The 26,552-nt window shown below is 44.6% G+C and overlaps 1 protein-coding gene across 4 annotated transcripts in view; it reads left to right on the top strand.

The window, feature by feature from the left end:
- Positions 1–26,552, top strand: part of grin2da (glutamate receptor, ionotropic, N-methyl D-aspartate 2D, a) — a 99,916-nt gene that overhangs the window by 52,786 nt on the left and 20,578 nt on the right. For 2 of the 4 annotated variants that reach the window (XM_058047668.2, XM_058047669.2), the window contains 6 exons: positions 4,164–4,351; positions 6,076–6,216; positions 18,018–18,135; positions 22,077–22,282; positions 24,060–24,228; positions 25,364–25,517. In XM_058047668.2, the coding sequence (XP_057903651.2) occupies positions 4,164–4,351; positions 6,076–6,216; positions 18,018–18,135; positions 22,077–22,282; positions 24,060–24,228; positions 25,364–25,517 (976 nt within the window). The remainder of the gene's footprint in view (positions 1–4,163; positions 4,352–6,075; positions 6,217–18,017; positions 18,136–22,076; positions 22,283–24,059; positions 24,229–25,363; positions 25,518–26,552) is intronic. The other 2 variants (XM_058047670.2, XM_058047671.2) reach the window with 2 other exon arrangements.

Here is a 26,552-nt window from a genome sequence, read left to right as displayed (position 1 = left end):
GATGTGTTCAGGACTTGTCCCGAGGCACTGGTCCTTCTTCTGCATGCGGTAGCTGATAAAAAAAACAAAAAAAACCAAATCAATGTAATTTGAGTAGGCCACAATGAGGACTTCCTGCGCTGGTGCGGATCAATGAAGCAGCATCGCCCTCGGAGCCTCATAATTCTCTTCTAATAACTTCTTTAATTGGCTTCCACCCGAGGTGACCCCCTGGAGATGACGGCCAGTAGAAGTTCATTTACACGAGCGTCACGTGCACGCTCACATTCACGCTTGGGAGGCGTGCGCATGTTTTTCCAAATGATTCCATTCTCAAAGCTTCACAACCTTCATCTTTTTTGGATGTTTTTGTGCTGCTTTTAGCTCAGCTTTTCAATCTTTTCATCAACTGAGGCCTTCGAATAAAAGTCCAACCTTATTTACCTCCAATCTTGATTATACAATTTATTATTATACAATCCTTTCTACCCCGCCTCTTGCCCAAAGACAGCTGGGATAGGCTCCAGCACCCCCCGCGACCCTCGTGAGGATAAGCGGTAGAAAATAAATGAATGAATGAATAATTAGCCTATTGTTATTACTATCATCATTATTTCTCTTCTGATTATTACTACTACTCGTAGTAGTAGGCTAGTATTAGCCTGCTTATTGGCTTGCTTATTAGACTGCTTTTGCCCTATTATACACAATTTGTCAGGTTTTTTTTGTAAAAAAAACAAAAAAATCCATAAAAAATATCAAATTATTTAGGGGGCTTAAGAACATTTAAGCTCCCCTAAAATAGGCCTAATGGCGCCATTGCTCTGTGCAGTCATTCTATCATAGCAGAGACGTCCTCTTCCAGTTGTTCTTCCCAGATGAAGCCTTGATGTTGGAAGTCTGAGACCCTGTCCACATGGAAACGTTCCTAATGTCCTCCACGTTGGGAGGCTTGTCTAGACTTACAACAAGATGGAATGCTTCTACGAGTTATTTTGGAGAATATAAATATCAGGCCAATATCATGCATGTCAGTCCAAATATCCAGATATTATTGTTTGTCTTGAAAGCTCACTTCTGGTCACGTGACGGCAACAGGTTGGTGACATCATTGTTTTTGAAAAGCAGCATGCTAGTCTGCACGGAAACAACAAGTTTTCGTTTTTCCAACCCTGGAAGGCGTATTCTAAAAATACCGATGCAGGACACCCAGAACGCTTTTTCTGTGTGGATGAAAAACAATCCAATACTTTGCCGTGATAGCATGCCGCATGTAGCTCCATGCTAACGGCTTCGTCTTGACTTTGAGGTGTCCACAACAAAGATGACTTGTGTCAAGCTGTTTGTTTCACTCGGACTTGACACTCATATCTTGGAAAAGCCGTCTGTTTAATATACATTTCACCATGCTAGCAGCCCACGCGGGTCAGAACTTATTAGCTGGCAGTTATTGTTCCGAACTTCATCAAATATTTAATAACCATCCAAGCAGAGAAAATGCTCTCCTCAAGGCCTCAAGGACACGTTATATCAAGAGAAATGGAACGTGAGTGGACTTCATTCACATTTTTCTTCACGTCACGGCCGCGCTAGTGAGCCGAGCCGGGATCACTTTGCAGCCGCGTGGTGTCGGCTCAAGGCGAACTGCGCCGTTCCTCGCGTCGTAACGATCCGCTCGCAAGCTGGTAGATTAGAAAGAAGTTGAATAATTAATCTGAGCCGCCCCCGGGTGCTTCATTTGCATGTTATCAGCGTACAAATCTGTCGTGGAAACACTTGCATCACCCAGTCGCACATGACGGCTGCAAATGTGAAGTGTCAGAAAATATTTAACATAACACACTCCGGTACGCTTCCTGCTCCTCTAAGGGGAATTTTCAATGGTGCAAACTTGAACATGTCCTTTAGGAAAGCCTTCAAATGATGAGAGGTCATGACGAGTGAAAGGTATAGATTGATGCTGTAGATTGATGGGCAGATGCACGGATGGACTGATTGATACACAGATGGTTGAAGGATGGATAAACAGATGATACACAGATACATACAGACGGATAAATAGCTACTGCATAGATGCGTAATAGATGATAGAAACAGACAGACAAAATGACAGATAATAGATAGATGGATGAATAGGACAGATAGACAGACGAGAGACAGATAAATCAATGGAAGGATGGACAGACTGATAGATAATTCATTCATTCATTCATTTTCTACCGCTTATCTCACGAGGTGCTGGAGCCTATTGCAGCTGTCTTCGGGCGAGACGCGGGGTACACCTGGTGGCCAGCCAATCACAGGGCACATATAGACAAACAACCATTCACACTCACATTCATACCTAAGGGCAATTTGGAGTGGCCAATTAACCTAGCATGTTTTTGGAATGTGGGAGGAAACCGGAGTACAGAACATGCAAACTCCACACAGAAAAATGGCCGAGGGTGGGATTGAACTCAGGTCTCCTTGCTGTGAGATCAGCGCGCTAACCACTCATCCGCCGCGCAACCCTATTTTCATGTTTTTATTTTTCTATTCTCCTCACATTAAATGATGAATATTTCCTAATATGACCAATTTGTTCTCTTATACACAAACCCCTCGTTTATGGCAGTAAATTAGTCCCAGTCTCCACGGAGTTAAGTGAAATTCAGTGAAATTCAATTTTTGATGTTAAGGCATAGATAACCCGTTTCACTTCCTAAATCAGGTTTTGAACATTGTTAGAGCCCTCTAGACATGATATAACACCCCTATAGTCACTGTTATTCTCTTATTAGAAAATAAGTTCTAATATAGTTCTCTCGCCTGGCATCGGGGAGAAGGCTCTGCAGCATCCGCTGTAGGACGACCAGGTTCAGAGACAGCTACTTCCCCCTGGCCATCAGACTGCTCAATGCCAAATAAGCCCCTCTACCTTTACTTACATTATTATTATTTATTTAAATTATTTAAATTATTTGGGCAATTTATTGTTAACGCTGCACTTTACATTATGTTGTTCATATTTGGTGTCTATTCTATCTATTTATTATCCACATTATTATTATTATCATTATTTATTATTACTTATCTTCTTTTGCGTCTGTTATTATATGGGAGCCAGGCAACGACATTTCGTTGGCAATTTCACTACTGTGTTTTTGTGCAATGACAATAAAGGGAGTCTAGTCTATAAGACTTTTGAATGCCCTTTATTTGTGTTCTAGTTTTATGATGGGAAATGCTCAATTTAGGCCCAAAATATGTCAAATTTGCTGAAATATTGGCTAATATAGTTTTTAAAAACCATGATAGAATAAAGCTGCGAAATTCGAAGCTCACATTGCACACTTACCAGAAATGATGATGGCTATAACTACAGGAGACAGGGTACACTCTGGACTGATGGCCAGCCAATCACAGGGCACATATAGACAAACAACCATTCACACTCACATTCATACTTATGGACAATTTGGAGTGGCCAATTAACCTAGCATGTTTTTGGAATGTGGGAGGAAACCGGAGAAACATGCAAACTCCACACAGAGATGGCAGAGGATGGGATTGAACTCGGGTCTCCTAACTGTGAGGTCTGCGGGCTAACCACTAGACCACCGTGCAGCCCCTGATAGATAATGAGATGGATAAACAAATACAGTAAATAGTGACATGGACTGTATCTAAGTGTGGATGGAGTTTTCCTCAATTCTTCATCATCATCACCACCAAGATGTCTTGCACCCTTTTTCATCTTTCTTTTTAATCTCGCCCCCATATTTAAATTCTTGCTTCCTTTAATAATGCATAAGGAGAGACGTAGTGTTTTTCCAGGGAAGCAAAAGAAAGAAGCCAACATGGAAAGTGTAATCATGTGTAGACTCCATCATGTCAGGGAAGAGCACAAGGGAAAATGTGGAGCAGAAGAAGCTGGATCAGAACCAGAATCCAACTTCTGATGCGTCCCCTGGTGCGGAACACTTGGTCACACTTGATCACACTTGATCACACTACGTTTGAACGTCCACTGTTCAATGTGCAGAGAGGAAAGATAAAAGACTCCAGGAAGGATCCCTGAGGAGCAACACCAGTAAACTAAAAGTGTGGCCTTTATGGGCGGTGGCGTGATCCCAGTCACGGGTGCGGTGCTTTCCAGCGTCTCTGCAGTGACACAAACGTCGTGACTCCTGTCTCTTCAGGTCCGCTTGCTGTACTGCTCCCTGGAGGAGGCCGAGCTGGTGTTCCGGGCGGCCTGGGCGGCGGGGCAGGCCGGTCCCAGTCACATGTGGTTCGCGGTGGGCCCGGCGCTGTCCGGACTGGGCCTGGAGGGGCTGCCTAAGGCCTTATTCGCTATCCGGCCTCAGGGCTGGAGAGATGAGCCTCGCAGGTACGATACCCGCTGAATTTCAATCATCCACATGAATGTGCTTCTCATCTATTTTGGGGTAAAAGCTCAAATTTAAATGCACTTGAAGGGAGCGTTAGCATTTTTGAATGGTAAACGCTAGTGTTGAATATTCCAAACGCAACTTAGCGTTTTTCTGACTGTGTTATTGCTCCTGAAAGGCTGAACACGTCCACTTGTCTTCTTCCCCCCCCCCCCCCCCCCCCAATCCGTGCAGGAATGGGAATTTACATGCATTAAGAGTGTCTTCGCGGCGCTACAAGCGAGCCAGCCAGCACAGCCACAGCTTGCTTTTAAAAATACATGATGCAGAGTGAGAAATAAACATCTCGCTCGTCTCCTTCGCTCCGTAAAAATAAACAGTTTTTCCTGCACTACGGCATTTTACGAGCGGCTCGTCCCGGTGTGATGGATCTGCTCACGTGTGACCCCATTTCACCGCCGGGATCATTAAAGTTTTATCTCCTCTAATTTAAAACAACGTTCCCTGCGATTGAGGTGAAAGGAACAGTTCCTCATTGATTTGAACAATTACACACTGGGAGGGGGGGGGGGGGTGCGCTCGCTCATGGGGGAATTCTGCTGACTCATTGAAAGAACATCAGCACATATGTCCAAATGATAAAATGGTCACTTTATTAGGTACAGCGATACCTATAAAATGATGCAGTAAGTACATTTGTACAACTATGGCAATAAAACATACGCTTATGTTAACGCAGCGCTTTTATTATCTTTGGAAAGTCGTGTTGCCATGTTGTGTTATATGTTGCGGTGTTGTGTTTGTTTTTTTTACGATAGCTGTGTGGCTATGTTGTGTTGCTGTGTTTGTCTGCCGTGCATGTGTGGTGTTGTATTGCTGTCCTATTGTGTAATATACCTGTGTTGTGTTGTCGTGCATTGTGTTCCGTAGCTGCTTAGCTATGTTGTCATGCTGCTGTGTAGCTTTGGTGTTTTTTTTGTATAGTTTTGTTGCAGTGAAGATGTGTTGTATAGCTGTGTTATATTTCTGCGTTGTTGTGTTGCAGTGTATTTGTGTTGTGTTGTTCTGTACCTGTATAGCTATGTGCTTGTGTTGTCGTTAGCGACCACCACAACTGCGGCACTCTTTTATGTGCGTTTGTACTGGAGGTCCCCCAGACGCTCCTCCCCCACCCCGGATGCTAAAAGCGATGCTTATGATGTTTGTCACATAAAGAGAAGGCCCGCCCCGACCCACACTCCACTCCCCCGTCCCACCCCGCTCGCCATTTCACGCCACAGCGCGGCTAACGACCCTCTCAAATCAGCGCACAAGTCAAACACAGCAAGTGATGTAGTGGATAACGTAGCAGAGGAAAGCCCAATGAGAGTTCTGGATCATTACACTTGTGGGACATGCCGTTAACATCCCCAAGCTGACCCCCCTCCCCACCAAGACGTCTTGATGTGAGGATGTTTTTCACTCGTGCACTGACCGATGAAGGCGGATGCCTGACTGTAAATCATGTGGTGGAAAAATACATCGGCGAAACCACGCGCGTATCGGCCAATACCGATACAAGGGAAAAAACGCAAATATCGGCCCGAGATATTGGCCGGTATGTATCGGTCGATCCTTAATATACATGACACTGATCACGTTAACACAACAATCCAGAACCTCAGCACTTAGAACCTTTCATGGCGTCTCCAACCCGTTTTGTTGTCTCTCTCGCCCCCTGCAGGCGCATCGCCAAGGGCGTTTCCGTGCTGACCCACGGGGCCATGGCGCTGCGGCGGGATCAGGGGGCCGCCGGCAGGGCGCAGTACGCCGGCAACTGCCAGACCGATGGGAACCAGACCCAGCGTGTGGCGGACAGAATCAGGTGAGTGGGGCGGGGCTAGTGTATGACAGCATCGATATGCACGTTTGATTGACGGCCGCTGCTCTTTGGCGATGCTCTCAGAGGGGCTGACGGGAAAAGCCTGCTTTGGCTCGCCGCTCTGACGCCGAGGTTACCGGAACCGCAAGGAACAAAAGGCCAAAAGTATTGGGACGGCTACAGCAAGCCTTTGCAGTGTTCCCACAGAGGTGGATGTGCTGCTAAGATGAAAAATGAAGATCCGGGGTCAGCATCATTAGGGGTCTTATTTCTTTATGAATACGGGTTGTTTTGCAGCATCAATATTAGTGCGCTCCGCTGTGTAGTACAGCAAGATAACGCCATCATCGCTAGTCCTTTTCAACAACAGTCAGCGGCGGTGTGAGCGGTCAGAACGGAGATGTTCGCCGATTAAATACAGTGAAATGATGATGACGATAATGGTGAGCCAAAGTTCAGTGTGTGTGCATGAAAGGATACAAGTGCTGTGTGGTTTCCTCTTCCTCGCTGAGGCGTAACCACAGCTGGTTATGATGGCGGACCGGACGGGTCACGCCGCGGTCGCCGATCTAGTCGCTCATTAGCAATTTAACTCTGAACACATCCAATTAGTGAGGACTCTCTGGAGGGAAACACAAGAGTGAATAAAAGCAGCAGATAAAGACCCCCGTCCACTGAGCAGAATGCAGCATGAGAATGAGGAGGATGGAGAAAGAGCGTCATGTGGACATACTGTGGATTGGGGTGCGCTTAAAACAAACGCCGTTTGTCAACGTTTGACGCCCCTGCACAACATGAAGACGAGATCTTTAAACATATTATAATTATGTATAATATATTGTAATTATAATATATAATTATAATATATTCTAATATATTATATTCTATTTAATATATTACATAATATTATATTGTTGTTAATTATATAATATAATATTATATATTAAATTGTATTATATTTAATTATTATTTAATAATAAAATATAATACAATTTAATATTTAATTATTATTTAATAATAAAATATAATACAATTTAATATATAATACTATATTATATAATTAACAACAATATAATATTATGTAATATATTAAATAGAATATAATATATTAGAATATATTATCAGGGCTCGACAATAACAGTGTACCGATGGCCCGGGGCAAGTTAAAACAAAATTCGGGCAAGTAAATCTAATCAGTGATATTCCCGTCGGGCAAGTGCCCTTTGGCATGCTGTACTGCCAAGAGTTTTTTTTAAAGCGGTTCTTGTTGGGTGTTGGTAAAACACGGACTGCGTAATTCCGGTGGTAATTTGCAAAGCAATCCTTGCAAATCTTGCAATGGACCAATCAGAATCGTTTATTTAGACCGCGGTCCGTAATCCACAGTCCGCGTTTTACCCACACCCGTTGTTCGCGATCAACCAATCAGCGATCGTTTCACTACGAAAACATCCATCATGGCGTCGCTGCCAACATCGTCTAATTCTGAAGGAAAACAGCAAAAAGTGATGAACCAGTGCCTCCTAAACAAGTATTTTATTAGCGGCAGCAAATCAAATGATGGCACAGGTGAGTGAATCACATTGCTGTGACAATTTGCAGTGGTCACAATGAAACACCACCCATTAGATCCAATACCAAGTGCTGATTTTGCACAAGCTACAAAATCTAGCGCTTCCATTTCTCTGTGTATTTTTCTCACCTTTGCTTCACAAATTATTTGACCATTGAGCTTTTTTTTCTGGATTAAAAACACTTTACTAGTTCACAAATGTGTCTATTCAATAATGTTTCATTGTGGTGCACAACTTATAAATATCACTGCTTACTACGACTACGATGTGTAAGGTATTATTTATTTTATTATTTTATTTATTTGAGATTCTCATGTGATGCCACAAAAAAATTACATGATATCATTATGTCTTTTCATTTTCCATGGGGCAAGTTCGGGCAAGTAGTTCTCACCTTAAGGATTCCCTATGGGCAAGTCATTTTGGTTTTTAATGTAGAGCCCTGATTATATTATAATTATATATAATATATTACAATATATTATATATAATTATAATATAATATAATATTGTTGTTAATAATATAATATTATATTATACATTATTATTATTAACCTTCATTTGGGCAGAGGATCGTCCCGTGTCTTGACGGACAGCCAAATGGACCCTCCAGCTCAGGGCCGGTGACATTTTTTGGGGGTCTACCACTTGACTTTTATGTTCCATAACCCTCAGGGTGTTTGAAGAAGTTGGCGGCCAATGGCTGTCGTACCACGTCCAACCTCAGCAGCAATGGGGCGATGCAAGAGGCCTCGCCTATGCAGCTCACCAATCCCACCGCCTTCAGAGAGAGGAAGCTTTCTTGCCTTTCACATTGAGAGATCATGACTGTGAAAACCTGACACTAAATCAAATTCAATCCACATTTTTTCTAACATTTTGGCTTTTGATCAGCTGAAGAACAGCCTATTTCACCTTAATGTTTCTTTAAAACAATTTACGTTCCAGCACAAAAGTTAATCTCCGCCTATGACATCGTCTCACCGAGGAGACGGAGCGACGCGCTCACGACGTCCCTTGCCGCTCGTTAACATGTCTGCTCTGAACCGCCTCCCATCTGTCGCCCGCATGTGTGTGTTTATTATTTCCTCCCTTACATCTCCTGGATGTCATCCATCCTTTCCTTCCTTTTCCATCAAAACATAACCTTGCGAGCGAGAAAAGAGCATTTGGGAGTCATTTGTGTGTTAGTGATGGTCCTACAGGGCTCCAATTGGCCTCCGCCAAAGGTTGGACTGCTTCAGCCCAGAAAGAGGCACTAATGTTTACAAATCAGAGAAGGGAGCTCTTTCCGTGTCTGTTTGTACCTGCGGCATTGGTTCTTGGACGTCCTTGGACATCTTTGGACATCCTTGGACATCCTTGTATGTCCTTGGACATCCTTGGACATCCTTGGACGTCCATGGACATATTTGGATGTCCTTGGACATTCCTTGGACGTCCTTGGACATCCATGGACATCCTTGTACGTCCTTGAACATCCTTGGACGTTCATGGACATATTTGTACGTCCTTGGACATTCCTTGGACGTCCTTGGACATCCTTGTATGTCCTTGGACATCCTTGTATGTCCTTGAACATCCTTGGACATCCATGGACATATTTGGATGTCCTTGGACATCCGTGGACATCCTTGTACGTCCTTGGACATCCTTGGATGTCCATGGACATATTTGGACGTCCTTGGACATTCCTTGGATGTCCTTGGACATCCATGGACATCCTTGTACGTCCTTGAACATCCTTGGACGTCCATGGACATATTTGGACGTCCTTGGACATTCCTTGGACATCCTTGGACATCCATGTACGTCCTTGTACGTCCTTGTACATCCTTGGACGTCCATGGACATATTTGGATGTCCTTGGACATTCCTTGGACGTCCTTGAACATCCTTGGACATCCATGGACATGTTTGGATGTCCTTGGACATCCTTGGACATCCTTGTACGTCCTTGGACATACTTGAACGTCCATTGTGATGTTAGCGTCATCGTCATATCAGGTCACAGCTGATTGATCCGCTCCAACGCTCCAATGATATGGCCAATCTTCCTGTGACATCATCGCTATGATTAAAATGTCATGTGACCCACACAATGCGGCTTGATTTAGTCCCTTTTTCTTCACAAAGGCAGCAAAAAGCTGCTCCGCCGTTCAATAAAGCTAATCTCGGCACCTTCCCGTTTTTTTCTCGCTCGCCGCCTCCTTTCGGGCAGTTTTTGTTCGCCGACTCCATCCGACGCTGAACCCTTTGTCCCGCCGTCCTTCATTCAAGAGTCACTGTCTCACAGCGTCGTCATGCGTTATTCATCCCACGAGCTAACGAGGCTCCCGGGTCGAGTCCCATCAAGCGGGTCAAAGTTTTGCTTCTGTTTGAAAGAGATTCCCTGAAAAGTCTTTCTGTGAATTTTAACAACAGGAATAATAAAAAAAAAAACACAACCTTGTCCTGAGCTTGACAACGCTGTCACCAGTGAGGACAACAGAGAAACGTAAAACAAACATCCCTGAATGTCTGAAGACAAGAAAAGCACACTAAACAGTCAGCGTCCGTCACTCTGTGTGTTTTTCTGCAGCCATTTTTCATTTGCGCGGTGTCCTCCACTTCTTCGTCGTCTTGCTCATTTTTCATTCCCGCTTATTGAATCAAGCGCCCCCCCTTGTCCCCTCGTCCCCTCATCCCCTCGCTCTACCTGCTGCTCTCTCCATCCATCCATCCACTTTGCTCTCCAGCCCATCTCCCCGCATCTGATTCATGGTTTTGCATGGCAATTGGGTAATTGGATCCAGACACTAAATGCACGGATGCGCTCGGGGAGCAAGAAAAAGGAAAGAAGTAGAAGAGGATCAGGTTGTCTTAATGTTCACCTCACATGGACGACGACCACAGGAGCTAAAGGAGCGTAAAGATTGGATTGATCTCCATGTTTGCTCCGTGACCCGTCATCATAATCTGCCGTTCATGGTTGTCTTCTGCCCTGACCTCTCAAACATGTCTTTACCTCAGCTGTAGTATTTAACCCCTTCACTAAGGTATGAACATACACAATGTGTGTGTGTGTGTGTGTGTGTGCAGTATAGGCAAGGCAAGGTCATTAATAGGAAAAGGGTGAAATCATCGTTGAGCTGCATAAGCTAGGCCTCTCGCATCGTGTCGTTGCTGCTCAGGTTGGACGCAGTACGACGGTCATTTGAAACGGTTGGCTGTGAAGACACGGGGCCATCCTGGGCCCAAATGAAGGTCGTTATTGGTGGCGAATGCAGTCCAATAACCATCAGACGGCATCGGTGAGAGAAGGCTTTTCCAGAAAAAAAAAAACCGTCTTCGTTTCCTAAACCTATAAAATCAGCATGGGGTCAAATGCTTCCTATGCCCCACTGTGCGTTGTTGTCATAGTAACAGAGGATTGATATTTTCAAAACCAACAACTTGATGTCTGGTCTCTCGTGGCGACATATTTCGCCGCCGTCCCTGATGTGCCGTGTTAGCCGCATGCTAAATGGCCAGCTGTCACAAGCGGCGCCTCGCTGGGCCTGCCGCCTGCTGGTGTCGTTGTTGTGAAAGCTGTCAGAAGCTCCCTCGCCGCCACGCTTCTCCACGGCGCGCTAATGGCGGCCGTCACATGGGTGCACTAATGGCAGTCGGTGTCTAATGGCAGCTTATCAACATGCAAATGGAGCCCTGCAAGCAACATTGCATTCCAGTCAATGCTGTTTGATGCCTGGCGGCTCTCGTTATCCTCAAATTGCCCCTCCCTCTCTCTCATCATGTGCCCACCCGCACGAACGTGCATCCACGGTCTTTCTAAAGGACTCGGGATCACCTGTGGCGTCCGCGCTCGTACCCGCCGTCCGTCAGCCACAATGCTGCGAGCGACAACACTTGTAATGCCAAGCAGAGGCTGTCGCCATGACAACCACTGTGGGACACAGGCGAGGGGGAGTGAAGAGGAAATTGGCGGGATGGAATGAGCCCAAATGAAAAAGAGAGGAGATGATGAAAGGGAGGAGGCGGAGTCAGGCTCAGGTGGGACAGGAGGATGGATGAACAATGCGGGTGCTTATCTGGACTCTGGGTTTTTATTTATTTCTTTTTGCTTCATCCTCGTTCTGCACGTTGAGGCGCATTCTGCTTTTCTCCCCGTGCTCCTCGTTCATCTTCTACCCTCGTGGTTTTATCGCAGCATCGCACTCGCCGCCCCCGCCACCCCTCCATGCGGCAGTGTGCACTCTCCCCAAGATGGCCACCCACCCCTTCACGAGCGTGGTGCATGTACATCGTGGATGTTTTTCAGCTGAGACGGCCGCCATGCTAAGTGTTGCTGTCAGGCCTGACTAATCAAACTGATGGAGATGAGGTGGAGCTTGACGCAAGCGTGACCCTCCTCGCTCTGAAGGCGTTTGGGCCGAGAGAGACGAGCTGTCAGTCATCTTTTCGTCAGATGAATGTATGTCTCTATACGTATTTAGTTTTTCTTTACGTCTAATTAAGACCACAACACTGCTGAGTTATTACCGTCACTATCAGAGAATCAATCACCTGGCAGTTAGCTGTACTGTTTACGTGATTTTTGATAGTTGAGTTTGCTGATGTTGTTTTGACGAAGTTCGGCCGACAGAAGCCCTGACACGAATTCTGACTACAAGTTCTCAAAGGTGGGGTACGCACTACTGCACCTCCGCTGTCATCGCTGTGAATAGAACAGGCCAACTGAGCCAAAACTAAAAAGAATACGGTCGGATATCTATATAGGTATTATATTTTATTATGTATTCCATTTGTAACACAGCCCTGATGTGACGTGTGTGCGTGGAGGGGATCTGTAGTGTTTTCAACAAGGATGTTGGTGACATCAAGCTAAACCACAAACGAAGACCCTGGAGTTCCACTGCAATGTTTAATTGTCTTCCTTTATAGATATGTGTGTGTGTGTGTGTGATGAAAACTGCAACACAAAAAGTGCATCTTAACATCTTGAGCGGCTGCTACACAATCAAATGCCCCAAGCCCAATCAATAACACCAAACAATATCCAAATATATCCAAATATATCCAAATAAACCACAATACAGTCAAACTCACGGCATTCCTGCGTGACAACTCAACGTAGATGGCACATACCACGTTCCCGTGCAGTCTCCACCGAGCGATCCCCTCCCCGGCGATATCCGGAAGTGAACCGGAAGCGCATCCCCGAAAACCGGAAGTGGACCCCAGCGATAATTTTTTTTAATACAAATTTGTATAAACCATGAATTACTTATCTAAACAACTTTTAATCACTTCTAGCAAAATACACACGCTTAGCATTGCTTATTCAAACCCATTAACTTATTTATTTGGAAAATTGCCTTAAGGGCAGCACAGGATCATCTGGGTAAACAACACAGTGACATCATCGCATGGACACGCGGTTCAAGCCGCCAAGATTAGAGGAGATTGTTCGCCTCGTTTGTCTCTTCGTCGCCTCTTGAATGCGTCATGCGACATTTGGCGCTCAGTTAAAGGTCTGACAATCTTGTCACGTGACAATCTCTCTCCAGGGTGGGAATGAAGCGTTGGAATACTTTATCTTTGTCGTTTCACATTGGACTACATGGGAGAGCAGTCTAAAATGCTTGTAGATCATTTAAACACAACCACCCCCACCACCTCCTGTTTTGTCTCCATCACAACGCCTTCTGGTCCCGCTTCCCCCCCCTCCCCCAGGCTGCTCTCTCGTTCTGTGTTAGACTTTTAAAGAAGTTGTCATGGTGACACAGAAATCTTGGATGGAAAGAAGCTGACTGATGTCTCACGTACACACACACACACACACACAATCCATATGAGCAGCGCATTAACGATAACAAATAAAACAATCAGCAATTTCATGTCTGGTCTTGCATGAAAGAAGAAACTTGTCTTATTTCAGATGACTGCGATTGTTTCTGTATTTAGATGAGAAAAAAATTGACATTTTGTTTGTGTTGATTAATATTGAAATTAATATGTTTTTTGCTGCTGTCATAACTCTTTGCATCAGAAAATGATGCCAAAGGTTCCTAGTAGGGGTGCACCATAAATGAGAGAATTACGACATCATCAATCCGATAACATTAAAAATGGCTCAGACAAGCGACAACGCTCCAATGAGGCAAGGGTGAGCAGATCAAACGCTCCTTTTGTGTTCTGCCTGTGAATGTTTGTTCCAGTCCGTCTTACCTCTCGATGTGCACAAACGGCAGTTACTAAATCTAAAAGTAGATTTCAAGAGATATTGGTACCATTATTGGTCTTGAACTTTGTGGTTGGAGTGCACCGTCAGTATCCGGATGTTGCACTCAAAACGCTCAAATTTGATTTCCAGCCCCCGCTTTATAAAGTGAAGAATATATTTTATCGTCTATGGTCATAGATGAAGTGAAGTTGTCACCTTAGCCGTTTCTTCTAGCATGAAAATGTGGATGAAGTAGCGTGAGTGTCAGCTTTTCGTAGCCGTCACAGGGGGAGCGTCTTAAGTGTTCTTCTCCTCATCTGCCTACGTCTTTGCTCTCCAGGTTGTGCTTGTGTCTGCCTGTCCATTATCACACTTGCATAAAGTGTGTTGGCTGCTAGTGTCTGCTTCACTGGCTACTTGTTATTTCTACCTGCCTTGTCGCTTCGCCCCATGGCACAGACTGAAGAACCACGTTGAAACCATGTGAGGAATAATCCAGTGTCTTCCTGGTGAGGATGCAGAGATTATGAATGGCAGGGGGCCACTGGAGCTAGGGTCTAGGCAAGGCTGGGCCGCATCAGGTTTTCCAAAAAAACCCAAAATGCATTTATTCAAAACAGAAAAATATACAAACTTTTTCAGTGCTTTGGTTTCCGATTTTCTACAATAAAAGCTCTGATAAAACATTCCACTGTTCTCAAATATCTTAATTTATATTTTTCTGCACAAAATAAGATGAAAAATAAATAAACAAATCAAGAATAAAGAAAATCAATCAATCAGTAATAAATAAATATAATAATAATAATAAAACAGCAAATAATAAAAACTTAATAAACCACATATAGTTGGTGGGTAGACAAATGATTTTTTTCAGATTAAAATGAACAAAGCATTATTAGAGCCCTGTAGACATGACAAAACACGACTATAGTCACATTTATACTCTTTTTATTTACAACATATTGCGCAACTGCAGGGTCTTGAGACACATGCTAACTCGCAAACTCGAGAGCTAGATAGGTAGATAGATAGACTCCCTTTATTGTCATTGCACAAAAACACAGTAGTGAAATTGTCAACGAAATGTCGTTGCCTGGCTCCCATATAATAACAGACACAAAAAAAGATAAGTAATAAATAATAATAATAATAATAATAATGTGGATAATAAATAGATAGAATAGACACCAAATATGAACAACATAATGTAAAGTGCAGCGTGAACAGTAAATTGCCCAAATAATTTAAATAATTTAAATAAATAATAATAATGTAAGTAAAGGTAGAGGGGCTTATTTGGCATTCAGCAGTCTGATGGCCAGGGGGAAGGGAACGGTAGCCTTCAAGTTATTTCCTTTAAACTTAAATCGCCAAAAACTTACCACTTCCACACGGATAGGGAGGATAACTATTAACAGTTATTTAACCTTTAACCTTTAACATGAACATTAATCAAACATAATAATTTTTTCTGGGTACATGATACCATACAGCATCCATATCAAACTTGCGCGGGCCGCACTAACATTAAACTTTCATATCAAGGCGGGGGCCTCAAACTAGTGTCCTGCGGGCCACATTTGGCCCGCCGGCCACGTGTTTGAGACCCCTGATGAATGGTGTCAATTGTCGATTGCATCCGTCTGCCTTGTTTCTCCGCCCCCATTTACTAGGCAAAACTGTCTGCAAAACACAAACGGCCAAAGCAGACGGGATCAGGAAAAACAACAATAAAAGCACTTTCGCGTCGTGGCTTCGTGGCTTCAGTAGTGTTGCTGGTGATAGCCAGCAGCGGCTCCTCTCTCGTCTGTTCTCCTGTCAGATTTACAAATCAACACCAAAGACACTAGTCTGCCTCCATGCTCCCGCGTCAGCATTCTGCCAGTTTCTTTTCAATAAGTTAGAGCATTTTCCTTTGCTTGTTGTTAGCTAGAAGCGCTGGACCACTACGGTCGACTCCTGCACCTTCATTGTCCATCTCAGCGAGACACAAGTCCCCTCAGCATTGGTCCGCAACATGAATGTTGTTAGCAAATAAAAATGACCATTCATTCATTCATTCATTCATTCATTCATTCATTTTCTATCGCTTTTTCCTCACAAGGGTCGCGGGGGTGCTGGAGCCTATCCCAGCTGTCTTTGTGCGAGAGGCGGGGTACACCCTGGACTGGTGGCCAGCCAATCACAGGGCACATATAGACAAACAACCATTCACACTCACATTCATACCTATGGACAATTTGGAGTGGCCAATTAACCTAGCATGTTTTTGGAATGTGGGAGGAAACCGGAGTACTTGGAGAAAACCCACGCATGCACGGGGAGAACATGCAAACTCCACACAGAGATGGCCGAGGGTGGAATTGAACCCTGGTCTGCGCGCTAACCACTAGACCAAAGTGCCGCCCTAAAAATGACCAATTGACCAATTAAAGAACTGCACTCTTCTTTGGAGCGTGACTCATCATTTTTTCACTCCCGGTGGCTTTCTAGTCACTTTTCTTTCATTACGATCTTTTCTCTGCGGTGCTTTTAAGGCGGATGGAGTGGAACAGAGAGGAGCACAGTGTCAGCCCCGCGACTCTTTGTCTGCACATGTTTACCACTATCCATCTTCTTCCTTCCTTCCTTCCTTCCTTGCCATGATTGCACAAAAGGATGGCGCTGCATGTTGGACAATTGTCTTCTTCATTTCGTCTGCACAAGCACTTTGCTGGCATGTCAAGAGAAAAGGATCCCCCCGCCCCTCGCCATCGCCAGTGTTGTCTTTGTTTGATCTTCCTCCTCATCCTATTTAATTACTGACTGATTGTCTTCGTGTACCACGACTGAAACAACATCAGCGTCTTTTGTTTTTTTTTACTAAGTCTCTAACTAAACCTTCGCTTCTTGCTTGTGTTCAAACACAAATCTCACTCTAGCAGTCATTTCAACATGGCAGCTTCTGGTATCCTGTGTGTATGTGTGTGTGTGTGCGTGTGTAACAGATGCCAGCTCGTGCGGTTGTGGGGTAGTACATTGTGTAAACCTCACTCCTCGGTGCCCTAAGAGCTGCGCTGGATAGTGGCTTGACAGCCTTGTAGGCTGATTGGCTGGCGCCGCTCGACTTATTCGGTGTCATTCTGTGTTGCAATGTACGGTTGTGGGTTTGAGACCCATTGTGTGCAAGGGGTAATATTATGCTGTGTAACACGCCGGACAGCCAGGACATTTTAGCTCGTTGGCTAGCAATGCTTGACTTAGCTCTCATTCAGTGGGGAGGTGTTGGCACAGGATGCTACAGTTACATATGCTACTGTTACATATGCTACAGTTACATATGCTACTGTTACATATGCATGTGAACCCGCATGCTAACAAACAAAGATGACACTTGGCTAGCTTACAAACTAAGTGAGCATCCACAGGTGACGCTTGGAAGCAACCAATCGATGACCTAATGAAGTGACTGTAACAAGCTGCAGCTCGGTCACAGGTCCCTAGGGGGCGATCAATCCGGGTCCGGATTTGTTAATTCATTCATTCATTTTCTATCGCTTTTTCATCATGAGGGTCGCGGGGTGCTGGAGCCTATCCCAGCTGGAGCCTATCCCAGCTGTCTTTGGGCGAGAGGCAGGGTACACCCTGGACTGGTGGCCAACCAATCACAGGGCACATATAGACAACAACCATTCACACTCACATACCTATGGACAATTTTTGGAATGTGGGAGGATTACCCGGAGAAAACCCACGCATGCACGGGGAGAACATGCAAACTCCACACAGAGATGGCCGAAGGTGGAATTGAACCCTGGTCTCCTTGCTGTGAGGTCTGCGTGCTAACCACTCAACCACTGTGCCGCCGCAGGTCCGGTTTGTGTTGAATGGAAAACGAAACGTGATGTTAAAGTTTTAAAGTTATTGCTAATTCAATTCTTGTGTTTATTCTTCCAACTTTTTCATGAGTTGAAACTTTTTTAGGCTGGCTTGCAGAACTTTTCTGGTGACTTGTTTTTTGCCTGTGCTCTCCGTCTGCCCAGCAGGTATTTCACCAACATATCCATCGGGGGGCGGGACTACTCCTTCAACAATGACGGATACCTGTCAAACCCGCTGCTCGACGTCATCTCCTACAACAATGGGCGGGGCTGGGAGGAGGTCAGTGCTAATTAGCCGAGCGCGTGATTCACCTTGCTGTTTGTCCTCCGGCATCTCCTCCACACACACACACACACACACACACACACACACACACACACACGTTGAGCCTTGTCTGCCTCGTTTAGTTTTCTCTCCGTCAAGGTCGACACTCCAAGCTAGGACCACGTTTACATGCATGGCGGATTTCAGTCAAGACTCGCATTATCTTCCGTTTCCGTGTTGTTGTTTTTCCGCCCAAGCTTATTAAATCGTTCACCTTGGCAGTGCATCAGTTACTAATGGTTTGTTCACTTCCTGTGTTCAAAGACTCAAAGAAAAAGCACATTCAGTGGCATCAGCGCTCCACTGCTTTGGTCTGAAGTAGGACACGCTCAACCTGAGACAAGAGTCAAGTTCAGTTGACCTCATGTGGTCCAATCAGAGAGGAACCTTTGTTTGACTGAGCTGATGTTATTTTGGCGCTAACCTCTGCCCGTCTGTCAACATGAATGATCAAACCAGCCGACCCCCCTGCCCCCCCCCCCCCCTCCTTACGACCTCACTCTTTCTGCCGCTTGTGCCTCCGAGCGAGACTCTCATCCTAGGAAATGTTAGCAGACCGTCCAAATTCAAATTTCACCGTTTGATTGCCGAGCAAAGTTCACTTATTTTTACCTCGTCGCCGTCTTTCGTTCATCTTTGTGCGTGTAACGACCTTCTCCTCTTTTTATGTGCCTCTTTATTACTTTGCCACCCGCTCTTGATTGCACTGGAAGTCGTATTGCACTTAATCATCTTTTATGATCCCCGTGCCTTATTGGAGCATATATTCCTCATTTTATACCTTTAATTGTTTTTGTTACATCCCGGAAATGGGAAGAGATAATCACAAGAATGGTGGCGGACTTTAGTCAACCATTCATTCATTCATTCATTTTCTACCGCTTTTTCCTCACAAGGCTGACTAGGGTGCTGGAGCCTATCCCAGCTGTCTTTGGGCAAGAGGCGGGACTGGACTGGTCAGGATATACAGTAAAGTCTCATTATATCGATATCGGTTATATCGAAGTACTGCTTATTACGATACTATTTTCATTTCCCGGCAAATTTCTAGTCTTTTATGATATAATTAGTTCCGTACGGTACCCGGTTATTATGATAATCCGGTTACTACGATGCCCTTTTCATCTCCCGCCAGCCAATTTGGTCTGCTTATATACGATACAAAAGCAGCTTAAATCAATCTTTGCTTAAGGACTTCAATACCAAAAAAGAACACGGCGAACGGCTGCTTCCAGTTAACTTTATTTTTCACACTTCCACCACCAGAGCACAGCACACACACCGATTCAGGCTCAGGCCATGATGCCAGGTTGTATGTTGAGTTTAAATGAAATACTTTGGAAAGATTGGGCGGGCCGTATTCAAACACTTGGCGGGCCGGATGTGGACGTAGTTTGCCCACCCCTGTTCTATACTATAGAACAATGTCGAGTGCATTATTGCCCACTCTTAATGCAGTTCGGCGCAGGATCGGATATATCGACAGTCCGGTTATATCGATATTTTTTCCGACTCCCGACAATATCGATATAACGAGACTTTACTGTATATAATGACACATATAGACAAACAACCATTCACACTCACATTCATACCTATGGACAATTTGGAGTGGCCAATTAACCTAGCATGTTTTTGGAATGTGGGAGGAAACCGGAGTACCCGGAGAAAACCCACACGTACCCGCACGGGGAGAACATGCAAACTCCACACAGAGATGGTCGGGGGTGGAATTGAACCCTGGTCTCTGAACTGTCAGGTCTGCGCGCTAACCACTCGACCACCGTGCCGTGCTTGGGGAGGGATGAGTCAACCCTGCTGGAGCAGAGTGATAAGTCAAGTTCAAGTTCCTCATTTTTGCCGCTTAATTGGCGAGGCTCCTCCCACGAGTTGACGATTGACAGCCTGTGTAGAATCGGGGCAGCGGCGTTGACCTGAATCGAGATTCTGATTGTATTTTGATCGTTTTTTTTGCATTTTTTTTAAATGTAGAAATTGATTTAGGAATGATTTCTTCCAGGGCGGCAGACAAAATGCGTTGCAGGTGATTGGTTTATTGGACGGGCGTGTAACAACATCACAGCCTCGCTGCTTTATTAAATTGTGCAGCTTATCTGCTCGCTACATCCAATAATTAGGACGGCGGCCTCAGATGGGAGACAAATCCCGGCTGTTATTGCTCCACCTTTCGCACTCAATCCCGCCTGGGGGGGGGCTTGTCTTTCTCACGTCTCCAACAAGTTGCGCTTGAAAGGAGAGAAAGTCAGCTTCTAATTATTTGATTATTTCATGATTTCATCTGCTTGAGGTTTCCTGCTCCCCGGTCGGTGTTTGGAGCCCCCGCCTCGCAACAACATGCAACGGTGTATTCATTCAAGTGTAAAAAGTGTTATTAATGGGAGATGAAGTCTGAGCAATGCAGCGTGCGCCCGCTCATCTATTAGAACACCCACAATGAATATTTATCAATGTGGCCTCGCTCTCTGCGAGAGGTTTTTTTTTATGTGTAAGGGGGAGCTCCTGTTTGCTCACATGCTGGAGACATCTGTTCCCACAATGCATGATGGGAAGTGACACCCCCTCACCCCCTCACCCCCTCCACCCCCCGCACTTCAGTCAGGTTCCAGCTGTCTCTAATAAACAAAACGCATTTTTAAATTAACATCATAGCTTGTTGTTGCATTACAGCAGGGGCGTCCAAATTGCAGCTCCGGGGCCGTTTGCGGCTAGCAGCTTGTTTTTTTATAGGTGCATTCTCGAAGGGAAATGACTGAAATACATTAAAAAAAACTATTTTTAAGAAGTGCAAAAAGGCATAACGTCATGAGGAAAAGCTGATATTAATAATAACAATATACCTGTCCATAACTAGCAGCTCCTAACCCAAATTTTAGCTAGCAATTCAAAGCAAAAACATCAGCCGATAGACAGCTCGTGTCTAAAAACCACTGGTTAGTTGGGACACCCATATGTGTATGTGTATGTGTATATAAAATATATAGATATATATAGTAGATATATATATGTGTGTGTGTGTATATATATGTATGTATATGTGTGTGTGTGTGTATGTATATATGTGTATATATACTATGTGTATGTATGTATGTATGTATGTATGTATATGTGTGTATGTATGTGTATGTATATATGTGTATATATACTATGTGTATGTATATATGTGTATATATACTATGTGTATGTATGTACGTATGTGTATATATGTATGTATGTGTATGTATGTATGTGTATATTTATGTATGTGTGTGTATATATGTATGTATGTATGTGTATGTATGAATATGTATATGTATATATACATACATATATACACACATACGTGTGTATGTATGTATATATGTGTGTGTATATGTATGTGTATGTTATGTGTATATACATATGTATGTATGTATATATATATACTATATATATACGTATATATACATATATACGTATACATATATATACATATATATACATATATATACATATATATGTATATATGTACCTGTATATTTTATACACACACAATTAAAAATATCAAAATGCTTCCTGCATCCTCTGAAGAAACAGTTTGGACATTTTTGTATTAGGGTGTGTGTGTGTGTGTGTGTGTGTCTGTGTTGACAGGAGGTGATGATGCAAATAAGAGTTGTTTGCCCCCCCAGCCAGGAAGCCTGTCATTCCCTGTCTCCGTAGAGGAAGTAGAGAGGAACAAGATGATAGCATGACATCATGCTATCATCATAACTCATATTCTCATTTTGCTTCATGCGTCACTTTTCACAAAGTCAGCAAAAAGCAGAGCAGTGGGCTATGCTAAGAGGCTATGCTAATGCTAGCCATTACTGCTGCAGTATTTGCATCTGTGCCAACACGTGTGTGTGTGCGTACAGGTGGGCTCGTGGGAGAACGGCCACCTGCGACTGCGTTACCACCCATGGTCGCGTTACGGCTCCTTTCTGAAACCGCTGGACGACGCCCAGCACCTGCGCGTGGTCACGCTGGAGGAGAGGCCCTTCGTCATCGTGGAGCCGGCCGACCCGGGTACCAGCTCCTGCATCCGGGACTCGGTGCCCTGCCGCATGCCCCTCAACTCCAGGTGTGGCGTCTGTTTGTGTTGGTGTGCTAAATGACAACATGTGCCATCACCTTCCTCCTCCTCTTCATTCTTATCTTCCGCCTTCTCTTCCTCTCTCTTGGTCCCTTTTCTTCTTCTCTTCTTCCTATTTATTCCCCTCTTCTTCCTCCTCCCTCTCCCTTCCTTTCACCCTCCTCCACCTTCTCTTCTCTTCATCGCTCATTCATCGCTTCCTCCTTGTCTACGTCCTGGGTGTCTTCCTCCTCTTCTTCATCCTTCTCTTCCTTCTAATCATCCTCTTCGTCTTCTCCCTCCCGCTCTTCATTCTCCTCCACTTTATACTCTTCTTCCCCCCCATCTCCATTCCCTACCTCCTCTTCCTCGGCTGAGCCAACAGCTTCCTGTAAGTCAACAGGAAGTCAGAAGGAGTCAAGCCGACACAAAACAATCTCAATCATCTTCATCATAAGGTTGTGTGATATTTAAGCGTATAGAATTAAAAAACCTGATGATATAAATGCAAATGTAGGATAATCAATATGGAAATGAAGTGTTGTCGCTCTATACGACAACCCACAAGAGGATTTAAAGTCACTGGTTAATAATCACTTTTTCTTCATGGCTGCTGTCTCTGTGTGTGTGTGTGTGTGTGTGTGTGTGTTTGAATGAGTGAGTGTTTGAACGAGATAAGCTACTCCCTGGCAGCCAATGGGAGATAAGGAGTCTGTCCTCCATCAGTTTGATTGGTCGAGAGTGGAGATGCTCCATTTTTTAATCAACCTGCTTTGACCTCCAGAACATTCCTGCAAGCGCACTTGTGTTGGTTTTTGTTTTATCTTCTGTGTGTGTGTCGGCATGTTGCAGCTTCAAGGTCACCTTTGAGCCACATGTTGAAGTTTGGGCCGCTTGTTGTGTTGCTAGGCGACAGCGCGGACACAACAATTGACTGTGTTCATCACGCTGACGTCTAAGACTTTGTTGTTATGTAGTCTCGGTCACAAAAAAAAAACGTGTGAGTCTATGTTATGTCTTATTTATGTCTTATCTTTTGTTAGTATATCTCCTATGTCGGGTAATGGGAGTGTAAAGGGGACTATAGGGCTGTTATTTCATGTCTAGAAGCCTCTAATAAAGTTACAAGGCGTATGTAGAAGGTCATGAAAGGTTTTCTACATGAAAATATTTGGTTCATAACGGAGGAATCCTGCTTTACGTACATTCACTTATCACGTCAGGTCTGGACCCAATTAACCGTGATAAACGAGGCATTACTGATGAACTTGAGGTACCCTTGTACGTCCATCTGGTCATTATTGCTTTGTTAAACCGATCCAATGGTGACCCAATACTTTTGCACAGCACTGGACCAAGGTGACACAGTAGTTGTCTAAATTTAAAAAAATGAGCTGTGGGCCGGGCGGCATGGCGGTCTCCCCGTGCATGCGTGGGTTTTCTCCGGGTACTCCGGTTTCCTCCCACATTCCAAAAACTTGCTAGGTTAATTGGCCACTCCAAATTGTCCATAGGTATGAATGTGAGTGTGAATGGTTGTTTGTCTATATGTGCCCTGTGATTGGCTGGCCACCCTGCCTCTCGCCCGAAGACAGCTGGGATAGGCTCCAGCACCCCCGCGACCCCCGTGAGGAAAAAGCGGTAGAAAATGAATGAATGAATGAATGAATGAGCTGTGGGCCAAATATGGCTCAAGGGCCGCACTTTTGGACACGTGTGATGTAGCTTGAGTAGCGACGTGAGTGTGAATGTTTGAGTCATGTTCATGTATCTCGTTCCTGGTCAGCGTGGTGGTGGACGGCGGCACTCCCATGAAGCACTGCTGCAAAGGCTTCTGCATCGACGTGCTCAAGAGGCTGGCCAAGATCGTGGGTTTCACCTACGACCTCTACCTGGTCACCAACGGCCGACACGGCAAGAACATCGACGGGGAGTGGAACGGCATGGTGGGGGAGGTGAGCTGGCAGAAGAAAACTACTTTTTTAAATTCTGTACCTCCTCATGCTGGTTGGTATTCAAGCTCACCTCTCATTCTGTTTGTACAAGTGGGCCGTGGGGGGGTTGGAGGTGGGGGGGCGCAGACGCCCGAGTGAAAATTCTTTTATCCTCTCTAACATGACCCAGGCAGAAAGACTCAGACCAGAATGGAAGTTGAGAGAAATTATGGATGGAGCCTGTCGGCAGGATTAGTACTGGGGAAGCTGAGTGAGGCAGGCACACACACACACACACAGCACTGTTTGTAAAGTGTGTGTTTGGCAGAGTGTTCATCCATGCTGCCAATTGCTGTGTGGCTGCTGGATTAATGCACTCAGTTTAACACGTACTTGTACACCACATGCTAATCACCACACGCAGCGTACACGTGTGTGTGTGTGTGTGTGTGTGTGTGTGTGCTAGACACCACCAGTTAGTTCCACTGCGCCCTTGGCAGTCCTTAGCTTGGGGTCATATTTCAGGTCATGGCACTGGCTGCGATGGCCGTCAATGGCTGACCTCTCAGCAGCCAATCGGGTAGACTTCCTGCCACATAGTGAGACATCAGCACCGCAACCCTTATGGAAAAAAAAAAATATTGCAGTATATTGGCAAATATAATGCAATGTATTAGGAAATATATTTCCATATATGGGATCTTATGTTTATATTTCCCAATATATTGCAATATATGCATAGATCATATATGTGTATATATTGATACATATAAAAAATATTTTGCGATCAAGACCAAAAAAGGACTATATTTTTACATATATAAAATTGCATATAATTTGGGATATATAAACTCATATTATATATTTGGATTTAATATATTTCAATCATTTGTATATTCTGCAATATATTGCCATATTTTACATGAATATATAATATATTGTATACTATATGTACAAAAATATATTATTCCATGTATTTATAATATATAATGTATTGGAAAATATAATGGAAAATAATATATCATAATATAATACAATATATTTAAAGTAATATATTGATAAATATATTTTCTTTTCGTAAGGGAAGGAAGCTGCTGTAAAGACTAATTGGGAGCCACAATAAAACAAAAATCCTTTGACCCTTCCTGTTCCCCAGGTGGTCTCCAACAGGGCCGACATGGCCATCGGCTCTCTCACCATCAACGAAGAGCGATCAGAGGTCGTGGAGTTCTCCGTTCCCTTCGTGGAGACAGGCATCAGCGTCATGGTTTCCCGCAGCAACGGCACCGTGTCGCCGTCTGCTTTCCTCGGTGAGTGGCGTTGACGACGACGTGACGCGTTACATAACACGTTCTTCTTTGACATCATAGAAATAGAACATCAGGAGCCTGATGCTTCCTGTCCTACTTTGGGTCTCGCCTGGAGGGAATCATACGCGGTTATTTTTGTCGGGAGTGTGATGGCTGCAGAATGAGACAATCTTTGAAGGCGAGACAGGTAGAGGGGTACAGCATGTGTTCAGCTGACCTTTGACCTGAGCAACCACAAAGTTTGGATGCTCCTGCCATATACTGCATCAACGCTGTGATTTCACTGTGCTTTTACATCATCATTTGGTGGATGTACCGTAGCGCGACGCTAAAGGCGGTGGAGTACACATCCGTCACCGACTGTGTTGGCTGACTTCAAAGAAGTCCGAAGTGACCCTGAGCTCGGCTCCATGCCTCCACTCTACGCCGCTAATGCAAAGAAGGCGCCGCCGCGTTAACCCTCGGCCACATGCGGCACGCCGTCGTTCTGCCGGTGATGATTGCGTGTCACTTTACGTCTGCTCAAGTAATATTCCCGCTGAAGCAGCATCCATCTGCGTTTTAATTTGCTGCTCTAATTCCATCTGTGTCCACGCTTTGATACGCTCAGAGCATGAGAAAATGAAACAGCGGCCGGGTCGGCAAACACCGCCAGTGAGGGTCTGCGGAGACAGAGGTGAAAATGGAGAGGCGGGAAAGATGCCAAGCTGTCAATCATCCAGCAAAAGTATTGAAATATGCAGGTTAAATTCAGTATACGTTTCTATCAGCACAGAGAAAGATCACACAACAACAAAGTGGTTGTGCGTTCATCGGTACGTCTCGTGATGGCGTCGCTCTCCTCCAGAGGAATCACACATGCTCATTAAAGCTGGAAAAACATCCCTCGTTAACTAAAAGTCAAACAATATTGTCTAATCACACTTGGTGACGGGCCATCAGTCATCCGGTTAAGAAGCCGAGTGAGGCCTCTGTGGCGTCTTTACCCTCACGTTGACTTGATTTTATGGCCCGGCAATTTGTTCATTAAAAGAA

The sequence above is a fragment of the Doryrhamphus excisus genome, linkage group LG7 (assembly GCF_037039965.1).
Source record: "Doryrhamphus excisus strain RoL-2023G ecotype Guam linkage group LG7, RoL_Dexc_Guam_v1.1, whole genome shotgun sequence".
NCBI classification, from domain to species: Eukaryota; Metazoa; Chordata; class Actinopteri; order Syngnathiformes; family Syngnathidae; genus Doryrhamphus; species Doryrhamphus excisus.
Note: the sequence above shows the minus strand (reverse complement) of the source record. Positions and strands in the feature narration are given on the sequence as shown.